Source organism: Arachis hypogaea, chromosome 13 (assembly GCF_003086295.3).
Source record: "Arachis hypogaea cultivar Tifrunner chromosome 13, arahy.Tifrunner.gnm2.J5K5, whole genome shotgun sequence".
Taxonomy (NCBI): Eukaryota; Viridiplantae; Streptophyta; class Magnoliopsida; order Fabales; family Fabaceae; genus Arachis; species Arachis hypogaea.
The window spans coordinates 128,976,369-128,990,080 of NC_092048.1; the positions used below are offsets into that span (position 1 = coordinate 128,976,369).

The 13,712-nt window shown below is 31.9% G+C and overlaps 2 protein-coding genes across 2 annotated transcripts; both read left to right on the forward strand.

Annotated features, from left to right (window-relative positions):
- The first annotated feature begins 6,856 nt into the window (after positions 1 to 6,856).
- On the forward strand, positions 6,857 to 10,098 carry LOC140177726 (uncharacterized). The gene is made up of 6 exons (XM_072210876.1): positions 6,857 to 6,944; positions 7,057 to 7,104; positions 7,215 to 7,271; positions 8,216 to 8,308; positions 8,612 to 9,050; positions 9,288 to 10,098. The coding sequence occupies exons 1-6, from the start codon at positions 6,857 to 6,859 to the stop codon at positions 10,096 to 10,098; spliced, it is 1,536 nt and encodes a 511-aa protein (XP_072066977.1).
- Positions 10,099 to 10,610: 512 nt separating this feature from the next.
- LOC140177727 (uncharacterized) lies at positions 10,611 to 11,226 on the forward strand. The gene is made up of 2 exons (XM_072210877.1): positions 10,611 to 10,658; positions 10,828 to 11,226. The coding sequence occupies exons 1-2, from the start codon at positions 10,611 to 10,613 to the stop codon at positions 11,224 to 11,226; spliced, it is 447 nt and encodes a 148-aa protein (XP_072066978.1).
- The last annotated feature ends 2,486 nt before the right edge of the window (positions 11,227 to 13,712 follow it).

Genomic DNA, 13,712 nt, shown 5'->3' on the forward strand with positions numbered 1-13,712 from the left:
GTATATTTCGGCTGTTGCATAGAAGTAGAGCTGATTGTCATGAATTTTTGTGCTTCTTTGATAAAGGAATATGCTTTTGCCACTCCCATTCAAGTTTTACACTCCCAATTCCATTCTCTACTGTTCAAGTCTTGCATTCCCATTTCAATTCTGATTCAATAATCTCATTGATGGATCTTTCCTTTTTTTTTTTAAGCTATGTCCATCAAATTCATTAAGTTTACCTAAAATGAATTGCTGGTTGCATGTGGGTTGTGAGAATCATTATCAAGGATTTGGTTTTGTAGCTAATGTATTCTATCCCTGGTTATGTGATTGACAGATTTTTATTGATGTTTCTCTATACTTTTTTTCCAATTCATTTGCTGTTTCTAATGTATGCCTACCTAAGACATTTACCAACTCTCAATGCCATGAGTACAATGATTGTTTGGGGTAGTTGATGACTGCCTTCCCTATGGTGAAATGACATGTAGGTGCACTGTAGCAGGTATGGTGTGGTTTGGTCCCTATTTCTTGATTTCTTGAAACTTTCACTTGTTTTTGCTGTTTTTGTGTTTGTTCAGGTTTTGCCCCTCTCATTAGTTATCTCTATGGCATTGAATGGAGATGGATATGGACTCATATTTTGTTTTTCCTGCATTTCCATATTCAATTTGAATTCAAAAAGGTGAGCCTCTTTCATACAAGTAGAGCTAATTGTGATGCATTTGTGTGCTTCATTTAATTATATCCAAAGTAGACCCATTAAATCCTATATATCAACTGATGAATCTATTTTTAATCTTTTACTTTGTATATATTCAACAAATTCATTTAGTTTTTATACTGTTTTTTGTATTCAGAATCATGTTCTTTCATTTTATGTTTGATTTCAAATTTTATGAAGCACTCTCATAATTATATTGAGAGTAGACCCATTGAATGCAATATTAAAATTTCATGAGTTTTATTGATGTTTCTGTATACTTTTTTTTCCCATTCATTTGCTGTTTCCAATGTATGCCAACCTAAGACATTTACCAACTCTCATTGCCATGAGTACAATGATTGTTTGGGGTAGTTGATGACTGCCTTCGCTATGGTGAGATGACATGTAGGTGCACTGTAGCAGGTATGGTGTGATTTGGTCTCTATTTCTTGATTTCTTGATAGTTTCACTTGTTTTTGTTGTTTTTGTGTTTGTTTAGGTTTTGCCCCTCTCATTAGTTGTCTCTATGGCATTGAATGGAGATGGATATGGACTCATATTTTGTTTTCCTTGCATTTTCATATTCAATTTGAATTCAAAAAGGTGAGTCTCTTTCATACAAGTAGAGCTAATTGTGATGCATTTGTGTGCTTCATTTAATTATATCCAAAGTAGACCCATTAAATCCTATATATCAACTGATGAATCTATTTTTAATCTTTTACTTTGTATATATTCAACAAATCCATTTAGTTTTTATACTATTTTCTGTATTCATAATCATGTTCTTTTATTTTATGTTTGATTTCAAATTTTATGAAGCACTCTCATAATTATATTGAGAGTAGACCCATTGAATTCAATATTAAAATTTCATGAATCTATTTTTATTTTTTTATTTTCTGTATATTCAACAAATCCATCAAGTTTAGATCAAGTGAGTTGGTGGTTGCATGTGGGTTGTGTGAATCATGATGAGGGAATGGGTTTTATTCCTAATCTGTTCTATTGGTAGTGATGTGATTGACAGAAATTGATGTATAGCTTACTGGTTGTTTATTTATATGTTTTGATGTTTTGATTTTAGGTCAATTTCATTCTATTTTATATCTATTTAGTTAGTGGTGATGTGATTGATAGGAAGGAAGTGGCTTTCTCACAATCACATGGCATCACTCCACTGTTTGTGTTACTAGGGAATTCTCTTCTAGGTAGTCTATTTGATGAGTGGTGATGTGATTGATAGGAATTGATTGATAGCTTCTTGGTGATTTATTTGCATTTTGATTTGCATTTTGATGAAAGCTTTTGTTAGTCAACTCACTTGCATTTGAATTCTTTATTGGTTATGCAAAGAGTGCTCTATATTTCGCCTGTTGCATAGAAGTAGAGCTGATTGTCATGAATTTTTGTGCTTCTTTAATAAAGGAATATGCTTTTGCCACTCCCATTCAAGTTTTTTCCTCCCAATTTCATTCTCTCCTGTTCAAGTCTTGCATTCCCATTTCAATTCTTATTCAATAATCCAATTGGTGAATCTTTCTTTTTTTTTAAGCTATGTCCATCAAATCCATTAAGTTTATGTAAAATGAATTGCTGGTTGCATGTGGGTTGTGAGAATCATTATCAAGGAATTGGTTTTGTAGCTAATGTATTCTATCCGTGGTTATGTGATTGACGGAAATTGATGTATAGCCTGCTGGTCATTTATTTATTTTTTAAGTTCAACTGAATTACATTACATTTTTTTGTTCTTTGTGTAAAAATTATTTTATATATCAGCTGTTGGATGGACATACAGCTCTTTGGCCTGAACTTAAGAGGTTTATTGAGAAAAGAATGGCCTTGTGCGAGTAAAATGGCTTCGTGGTATTGTTTATCTAACTAGCACATGTCTTTATCCAAAGAAAAATCTATCCAGCAACTGCTCTTAGCATGAAAATGTCTTCTGCACACATAATAAGTTTGTACTATATATTCTTCATTGAAAATTTGGCAATCATTATCAAGGTATGAGGTTTCAATCTCACCCATTTCCTGAATTTTGATGTGATTGACATATTTTTATTGATGTTTCTGTATACTTTTTTTTCCCATTCATTTGATGTTTCTAATGTATCCCTACCTAAAACATTTACCAACTCTCATTGCCATGAGTACAATGACTGTTTGGGGTAGTTGATGACTGCCTTCCCTATGGTGTGATGACATGTAGGTGCACTGTAGCAGGTATGGTGTGATATCTCATTTTTTGGTCCCTATTTCTTGATTTCTTGAAAGTTTCACTTGTTTTTGCTGTTTTTGTGTTGGTTCAGGTTATGCCCCTCTCATTAGTTGTCTCTATGGGATTGAATGGAGATGCATATAGACTCATGTTTTGTTTTCCCTCCATTTCCATATTCAATTTGAATTCAAAAAGGTGAGTCTAAAGCCCTTGATTTTTTCTATAAAAGGATGGTTGGTGATCCACATTCAATGCACAAATATTCTGCTGTGTTCTATTTCCTCCTAAGCTCTATCTACATCAGAATTTTTCTATTTACATTTGATCTATTTCATCAACTCTATTTACCTCCTTTGTTTCTTTTTTTTTCTTCTGCAATGCCTCCTCCATTTGATATGATTTCTAAGATGCATCCTCCTAGAGAGGCTTGGAGGCTGAAAGTTAGGGTTCTAAGGCTTTGGGTTGTACCCTCTTTTGGGAATCATGATGTTCCTAACTCAATGGAGATGATTCTCCTTGATGAGCATGTTAGCCCCTATTAGCTTCTCTTTTAAATATGGTGTTACTTGTTGTTTTTTAAGTTTTTAATTTAAATGATGTGTTTCACTAATCTGATTTTGTTCTTTTGTTGAATTTCCAGTGTGAAAAAATTCAAGCTACAGTTAAGAAACCACTCCTTAATAGGTTTAAGGATCATATAGTTGAAGGTCAAGTTTATAGAATAGCATACTTTACTGTTGTGTCAAATCATGGTAGTTATAGAGCAACTTCTCATGAATTCAAATTGGTTTTCCTTCACCGAACCACTGTTGTAGCTGTTGATGAAGATGTTATCCCTAAGACTTGTTTCAACATGTTTCCTTTTTCTGAGCTGCTGAACATGACCAAAGATTATGATTTTTTAGTTGGTGTGTCTATCTTCTTGGTTTGCTGTTATTTAAGTTTTTTTAACAAATGGTTTCAATATTTAATAGGTTGTGTTTATTTGGAATAGATGTCATTGGCCTTTTAACTTCAGTGGGAGAAGAGAAAGAATATGCAAAAGAGGAGAAATTTGTGAAAATGATTATGCTTGAATTAAGTTCAAAAAAGTATGTTGATTGAGTCATTTCTGCTGGTTTCTCTTTATGTTTTAATCATCTTTTTTCCTTGTTTTCTGTTTGATCCTTTGTCATATTTTGAGTTTCAGTCTTACAGTGCGATGGCATTGTTTGGGGACTATGTTAATCAAGTAAATCATTTCCTTGCCTCTGGCTATGTGGAGCAGCCTATTGTAGTGATTCAACTTGCTAAAGTCAAGTTCTTTAGGGGTAAATTGTTTCTTTTATGTACATCTCATTGCTACTCTAGGTGTTGTCTCCAATAAAATTTGCTAGACTATTTCTGTGTTGCTGTGTAGGTCAAGTAGGCCTTCAAAATGTGATGTATGCCACTCAAATGTTATTTAATCCTGATCTTCCTGAAGTTGTTGAATTCAGGCAGAGGTTAGGATGTTTTATTTTGTTGATTTTTATTGTATTCTTTATTTACAACCAATCTGGAATAACAATTACAAGTATTTGCATTTTTTTTAGTATGGTTGAGCAAGGTGTCAATGGTACCCAACCACTGTTTATTGCAAATGAGGGTAAAGTTGTTTCCTTGAAAGATGATTTCATGCGTTTAACTAGAAAATGCACTATTAAAGATCTTCAAGATAACAATGAGGTTGTCTTCTTTTGAGTTAGTTGTGTTTATGTTTATTTTATACAGAAATGAACTGAAAAGGAAAATCAAAGAACAATTTCCAGATCTGTTTTTTCATTCATATTCTTAACAAATTTTGAAATGTTGATTGCATAGGAGGGTTCTTTTATCATTTTTGGTACAATCCAATGTATTGTTGAGGATGGAGGTTGGTGGTATTCTGCTTGTGTGTGTGGAAAGGATATCTATCCTCAAAATGGTGCATATTACTGTGATTTTTGTTTGAAGCACGTAACTAATGTGACTCCAAGGTCAGAAATTTTTTTCAAAATGTCTTTTCATTTTGTCTTGTGGATTGTTTATGAAAATAATGTTTCTTGGTATTATTTATTCCGAATCATTGTGTTCCTTTTTTTTTTCTCCGCAGATTTAAAATTAAAATAACAGTTGAAGATCATAGTGGGGAGAGTATTTTCCTTCTCTTTGATCGTGAGGCATCTTATTTGCATAAGAAATCATGTGCTGACTTGTTTACCGAGGTTCAAAGAGATGCAAGTGTATGTTCTTAGTTTTCTTTCGTGTATTGTTCACTTTATGGGATGTGATATGTGTTATTTAAACTCTGTATTTCTTATGTATTATTTTCAAAATAGCTTGTATATAGGGATACTTATCCTCCCATATTCCAAGGGCTCATTGGAAAGAAGTTACTGCTGAAGGTTGATACCAAAGGTGTGCCACATGATACATTTTATGGCACTTTTCGAGTTAGGAGAATATGTGATGATCCCACCATTATTGCCATGTTTGAGCTTCCCGATTATGATACTGATGATGAGTCTACTCCAAAAAAGGTTAGATATACATATAATTATTTTTACATTGTGTAAATTCATATTTTGTTCCTTTTTTTATTGTGTTGTGGTGAATTTTCCTTACGGTCTTATGTATTTTTAAACTCTTGTGGCATATGAATAGGAGCCTGATTTACACAAATCGGTTTCCTGTGGAGAAGGGGATATTGGTATTAAGAAGGAGTCATCAAAGACTTTTATCAAAAGTGAGAAAGTTGTTGGTGAGTCTTCTGGGATTTTATCTAAATCCCCAGTTCTTATAGATTTTCTGGCTGGAAAACAGCCTGCTGTTTTTCGAGGGACTGAGTTTGCTTCCTTAATTAATGGTGAACATGGAAAAGATGAGAAAAGACCCAGCAATGATACTGTTAGTGATGATCTTTCTGCTAAACTGGATATATTGCTTAGCTCACCAGAAAAAGAAACTCAGGTGCTGTTATATAATATTTTTTCCTCCTTCCTATGTTTGTTATTTCTAAATGGATTTTGCATTTATTGACTAACATTCATAGCTTTTGTTAATTTCTTTGTGATAGGAGGTGTTGTCCCACGTTATTGATGCACCTTCCCAATATGAAGAGAAACTTATTCATGAAAATGATGTTATCACCTCCAATGGCAAGAGGAATTTGAATCCCCAATTTGAAGAGGCGGCTACTGATGCAGATGGGCGTGGGTTCAAGATTGCCAAGGTTAATGGAGTTTGATTTAAGGTGTGGAATTGAGCTGCTGTGTCTAGGTGTAGGTAGTTTATATAGTATATCTACAAGTATTTAAGAAGGCTTGTGATTCTAAATACATTAAAATGTAATCATGCTGGCTGGATGGTATTTTGATTTGACCTTTTTGGATTGTGTCCAACAAATAGGATTGTCAGATATAGGGGTTTTTCTTTTGTGTTGGCTCGTGTCATCTGCCAACTGTCTATTATCAACTCCTTCTTTTGTAATAGTGACTTTGCTAGGGATTGGACACATTTTCAATGTTGTACCCTCTTTAAGTTATATACTAGGATATGTAATCAGATCTTGGGATCCTCCTTATCATAGGAGAGATACCCATATGTAATTATGTATATCACTATCAGTATTTTAATGAAATGCGGCAGTTCTTATTTTTATTTCTTTATTGTTGTACAACTTTATCTTTTCATGTCAATTAGTTATTGGTGTTGATTATAATACTTTATTTTTTTTATGTTCTGCGTTATCAAAGGTGTGCATGGTTATATAAGTTCTTTGTTGGTGTGTTTCACAAGTTCTCTTCCCAGTGACCCGCCCTTTTTTTTTACCTCTTGCTTATAGGAACTTAACAATGTGGATGTCTTTTGGGCAATGAATTAGGGGTAGTTTTTGCGATTTATGTTTCAACCTCTTGTTTCCTTTAGTACGAGTAACAAAGATGTCTCATAATTCTGTTCGTGCTAGAGAATATAGGCGAAATTCTTTGAAAAGAAAGCGAACACAAAGTCACCATCGAAATGCAAGAGGTCAGTACTGAATTGACCTTCGTGATATTTTTAGTGTTTTATGTTCCATTTTTTAGTGATTTGATATCTATGGGAATCTTTTGTAATTTTTTTTCGTTTTTTAATGTTTTAGAGGTCCTCGATTCCTCGATGCCTGCTCTCTCTTTGAATGATTATATGGGTAATTTTTTTTGCTCCACCTATATTTTTTTTAGTTAATCTTTGTGTTTCTAAAAATTTATTTGTTTATTTTATATGTTTTCAATGTTTCTGTTTATTTTTATTTTTTAGAAAATTTAGTTGAGGTGTCCCAGAATGTTAATCAGAGTTCAAATCTTATCTTGTCAGGTATAATAATATCTTTAAGTATTTTATCTCTGTCCAATTTTGTTTTTGTTAAATTATATTTTAAGTTATTTGGATTTATATCTAATAATAGATTGGTTTGTTGATTTATTATTGTTTTTTTACACTGTTATAAAATTCTTTATGGAATCATTTAGATCAGTATATAGGTTTAATTTATATTATTGTTTCAAACATACACAAGTACTAGATGTTAATAAATTGTTTAATTAGTATTTATTCTTGTCTTGGACAATATAAAAAAAATTTTTGTTATGTGATTGGATTCACATAATTAGTTAATTAATTAACTTTTCTAGCTAAATAATAGACGAGGGGTGTTTCTTGAAACTTTCTTAATTTGATGTCATAATCAATAGTTGTATATTAAAGAAAAGTTTAATTATTCTGTCGGTTCCTCTAATTTTTTGAAATCTCCTATTAGTTCCATATAAATATTTTTTCCTTTAGTTCTGTCCGTGATTTTTTTTTTTTTTTTTTTAGTTTTTTCAATTATGCCTCCCTTGATAGTGAAAAAAAAATATACGCACTTGGTTAAAAATTTTACAGGATTCTATGGACCAATAGAGTCATTAAAGTCTAAAAAAAATAGAAAATGATTCTAATAGTGATTTAGCTTATTTAATTGCAACCTAGACAATTAGTATGAGTGATTAAAATAATGAAACAAAGTCTATTCTAACGTTAAAAAAAATCAAACTGTTCTTGAATGTGCATTAAGCTTTTTTTTATATTTAGTTATTTAATAAATCAATGCTAATTCAGATTGGTTTTCGTAGTTTATTACATTTTTAATGTTCAATTTGCATGCTGATTATTAAATAATTAATTGATTTCTTATTTCATCATTAATTTTTTTTATGTTTGGTTGTCAAATATATATTTACATAAATTTGTGTTATTTTAAATTAAAATGGATGATATAGACCAATCAGAAATATATGATCCTTCGATAAATTCATTCAATCAAGTTGGTTCTGTTATTGATCATCCTCTGTTCTTGCAAAGTGAGATACAAGGTACGCTCTCTTTCTTAAATCATCTATTATTCAAGAATAGTAAAATAGAAATCTTATTTACTTAGTTCTAAAAGATTCCATTGTGCTTCTGTGATGAGATATTATTCAGGCAGTGTAAAATAGAAGTAGTGTTTTGTGATATATTCTTTTGACAAAATTTAAACGAGTCAAGTATTTATTATATATTATATCAGTAAGCTAATGGTTTATTCATTTTATGTTGAATCTATTTCATGCCATCTAATTAAGATCAAATTTTTTTTATTGTTATGGATGTTTTCTTTTTTGCTTTATCTTTACCAGGTTGTCTTGATGTTGGTGATCCTAACTATGAATGTTCAATCTGTGGGACGTATTTCTGGTTATCAGAACGTGTTGAAAGAGACTCTACAATTAATCGTCCTGTTTTTACTGTTTGTTGCTCAAAAGAGAAAATTCAGTTACCTTATCTTCGAAAGCCCCCAGATTTGCTATATAATTTTATTAATGGACATGATAGCAAGAGTTTGTATTTCCAAAAAAATATTCGATCTTATAACAGTATGTTTGCCTTCACGTCTCTTGGTGGTAAGGTTCTGGATTCAGTGAATGATGGGAGTGGTCCACCGCAATTTATAATAACTGGTCAAAATTATCATCGGATTGGAAGTTTGCTCCCGGATCCTGGTCAGAAGCCTAAATTTGCACAATTATATATATACGACACTCAGCATGAGATAATGCATAGGCAGGGAATCTTTCGGTATGTGTGTTTGAAGTTTTGTTGTTACGTTTTTTTATTTTATTTTCCTGATGTTTTAATGTTATTTACATTGAAAAACAGGTTTATATCTGTCATTGCATAGTTATATTGTGTTTTATTCCCGTTATAATGTGTTATTAATCATTTCTGACTAATAATGATGTATCAAAACATATCATAATTGTATTCCGTGTGGTTTTTAAATATATTTTTGTGGTTAATGTATATTTGTTTTAGGCAAACATCTGAGATAGATAAAGAATTGATAACTGAGTTGTTGCAAATGATCGATACTCATAATGTTATAGCACAGTCATTTCGAAGAGTCAGAGAATTCTATCAGTGTCATCCATCCGAGATCTTTTCTTTGAAGTTGTATTCGCATAGGAAGGTTGATCGAAGAACTTACAATACTCTCTCTTGTGACGAAGTTGCTGCTCTAATTGTTGGAGATTTTGATTCGTCGGATCATGGTCGTGACATTATTGTTCGATCTACTGCTGGTCAGTTGCAACGTAACTATGAAACTCATGCTCTGTATTGGCCTTTACAGTATCCGTTGTTGTTTCCATATGGTGAGGATGGTTACCAGTTGAATATTCCTTATCGAGGTCAACAGGAGGGGTATGTCCCTGGAAGGAGAACAAGGGTTTCTCTTAGGGAATTCATATGTTTTCGTCTGCAAATTAGGGAGCAAGAAGATGGAATTATTCACAAGTGTAGGCGATTATTTCAACAATTTGTTGTTGACTGTTTCACCATGATTGAGTCCCAGAGGTTGTATGAGATTAGAATGAAGCAAAGTACAATTAGAGGAGAAGTGCTTCAAGGAATAGAAGAGGCTATGCGTTGTGGTGATGATGAAGCTTCTTCAATTGGGACACGAGTCATCTTGCCTTCTTCCTTCACTAGTGGTGGACGTTATATGTTTAATCGTTGTCAGGATGCGATGGCAATCTGTAAACATTTTGGCTATCCAGATTTATTCCTTACTATTACGTGTAATCCAAATTGGCCTGAATTTCAGCGATTCACACAGCGAGAGTGAATTCCCATCGCTGATCGTCCTGATATCTCTTGCCGTGTTTTTCATGCTAAGTTGAAATGCCTGCTAAGTGATCCCAAGGAAGGTGTGTTTTTTGGTCCACTTAGCGCAGGTATGTTATTTCTTGCTTGGCATTTCAATTTTTGTTTGTTGTCCTCGGACATGTTGTTGTCTGGCTTCTTAATGATGCTTTTGTATTTTTTAGGTATGTATACTATTGAGTTCCAAAAAGAGGTCTACCACATGCACACGTGTTACTATGGCTTAACGGGGAAAGCAACTTACAAAGTGTTGAAATTGTTGATGAATTCATCTGTGCCGAGCTACCCAATCCCCTCAAATTTTCAGTTCTTTATAATGTCGTCACCAAGTACATGATCCATGGTCCTTGCGGTCGACTTAGACCGAGTTCTCCTTGCATGAAAGATTGTAAGTTCTCAAAATTTTATCCGAAAAGATTCGTTGACCAAACGAGCTTTGTTGAAGATGGCTATCCGATATATAGACGTCGTAATATGGGTGTGACAGTGAAGATCAACGATGTTGATATTGACAACAGATTTGTTGTGCCTTATAATCCACTGCTGTTAATGAAATATCAAGCTCACATAAAATCTTGAGTTCTGTAACAAGTCAAACGTCATCAAGTATCTTTTTAAGTATATCAATAAGGGTCCGGATCGGGTGACTGCAACTGTTGGAGAAACATATCATGTTGGTGAATCTTCTCAGGTGGTTGATGAGATCAAGCAGTATTACGATTGTTGTTATTTATCACCGTCTGAATCCATGTGGAGAATTTTTGCTTATGATATTCATCATAGATGGCCGTTAATAAAGAGGTTGACTTTTCACTTGCCAAACCAGCAACATGTTGTATTCGATGATGCTGATATCACTACTCATATTTATTTGCGCAACAAAGATTTGCTGACGATGTTTACGGGTTGGATGATGGCCAACAGGCGGTTCCCGGATGGGCGGTCTTTAACATATGTTGAATATCCAGGCAAATTTGTCTATTGGTCGAACAGTAGGGAGTGGAAGCCGAGACAAAGGGGATTCTCAATTGGAAGATTGAGTTTTGCTCATCCCTCATCTGGTATCGGTTCAAGGTTGAGCCACTTTTAAATTTGTAAGTAAAGTTTCACATGGACACAATAAAGTCTGTTCAAAAGTAAAGAAAGATCTGATTGTATGCTTATTAGTTTGTAGGAATTCATCATTAACATTAATTAAACCTATGTTAGTATGTTTTCTAACTTCTTCTTCTAATTATGTAGGAAGGTGTTTCGCCTCTGTGATATTAAACATCACAGGTCAATTGGTTTACTCATGCACCAAGAATCATGATTTTGAGCTGATTCTTTGTCTAATGGGGTCTTCTCTTCTGATGGAGGCAGCAGTCTTGCTGGCAACGCCGATGATAATATTCTCTCTCTCTCTCTCTCTCTCTCTCTCTCTCTCTCTCTCTCTCTCTCTCTCTCTCTCTCTCTCTCTCTCTCTCTCTCTCTCTCTCTCTCTCTCTCTCTCTCTCTCTCTCTCTCTCTCTCTCTCTCTCTCTCTCTCATATTTTCTTTAGTAATAAAAGTTATCTTATGTTTGGTATGGTAGGATAAAAATCCAGTTATCTTCATATGTTTTCAGGAAGTTAGTAAAGTGATAAAGTAAGACTTTAATGAACCTCCTTAATGATTTTCTAATCTAGGTTCAAGTTGAAAGAAAATTATCGATGAGAAAAAAGTGATTAGTTGATTTTGAATTGGTGTGGGTTGGTCTCAAAATTGTCCTTTTTTGGGTGTAGGTTTTATTTTGTTTTTCAAATCTCTTGAAGTTTCAGCTGAACTCTTTTGCATGATTAATAAAAGTTTGTATTTTTTATTTTATTTTCATCTGGGTCAATCTTCATAATTGATGGGTTTAAATGAATTTTCTAGAGAAAACATTCTGATTTATTTGCAAATTGGCTTCTCGAAAATTATGCTCTTGCTAGATCTATTTCCTATTAGTGTGATTTTGTAATTTGTGGGCCTTCATTCGGTTTGTAGCATGATATATTTTGCAGTGTGGTCCTTATTGTTTTCATTTTCTATTATTTGCAGATTGCATTATATAAAATTTACTTTTCATAAGTATTGAAGTTTCATTCTGGTTTTACTTATGTGGTGGAGAAAGATTCCTAGGATTTTACCTTTGTTTTGATACTCTGGTTACAAGTTGATAACATGGTACTGGCATAGATATCTCTCGAGAAAGATTCCTAGGATGTTACCTTTGCTTTGATAAGGTCTGTTCAAAAGTAAAGAAAGATCTGATTGTTGGTGATTTGGGTAATAATTTTTAACTAAAATACTTTTCATTGTGGTCTATAGATTTCATTTGAATCATTAAGAAGTAAGTATTAATTTTTTTAAACTATAATTATAGTGAATATTAGTTGGTTCTAATTATCTTTGAGTTGATTAAAATTTTATAAAAATCTGTTAATCTTATTCCACTCAAGATTATATCAAAACAATATCTAATTAAAAAGAGAGGAGAAGTTGAGAAAAGAAAAAGGTCAGTTTTTTATTACTTGAACTCAAGATTATTAATTAAGTCTTATTAAAAAGAATTTTAATACCAAAATTAGTAACAATAATCAATTTTTTTTAACATGTATCATATATTCTTACAGAGCCGTTTGGTATTGGTTCAAGGTTGAGGCACGTTTGACTTTTTTAGGAAAGTTTTACATGAACACAAGAATATCTGTTCAAAAGTGAAGAAAGATCTAATTGTTGGTGATTTGAGTAATAATTTTTAAGTAAAATATTTTTCATTCTGGCCTATAAATTTCATTTGAATCATTAAAAAGTAAATATTAATTTTTCAAACTATGGTGAATATTAGTTAGTTCTAATTTTCTTTGAGTTGATTAAAATTTTATAAAAATGTCTTATTGTTATTCTACTACAAGATTATATAAAAAAAATCTAATTAAAAAGAGAGTAGAAGTTGAGAATAGAAAAGGTCAGTTTTTTATTACTTGAACTCAAGATCATTAATTAAGTCCTATTAAAAAGACTTTTAGTACCAAATTTGTTAAGAATAATTAACTTTTTGTTTTAACATGTATCATATTTAAGGAGCAAATATTTTATAAAAAAAATAAATATATCCGTAATTATTTTCTTATCTAATTTTCATAATTTGTATCTTAATGATTTTTGTGTCACGTAAAACTTTTATCAATAATTTAGTTATTTATTGTTTTTTTTAGCTTTTTGTGATTTTTCGTCATTTTTATGCGCATTAACAATAGAAAAATAATTGAAAAAAATGTGAACATTACTTAAAGTTTAGGATACATAAAATTTATTAATATAAAAAACTCAGAAATAAATAAAGAAAATAATTCATGATATATTTTTTTCTAGATTTAATCCTTCTTTTTAATTATCATAAATACTAAAAAAAATAAGTGCTTCTTAACAATTCGAATATTAAAAGTCTTTATGATCATTAGTAATTAATTCTTCATAATGGTCCAATATAATCTTTTTTTTAAAAAAAAAATTAACTATCTTTTATTTTTGTGTTTCTTTAATTTTTTCCTAGATTTAAGAAGATCAACA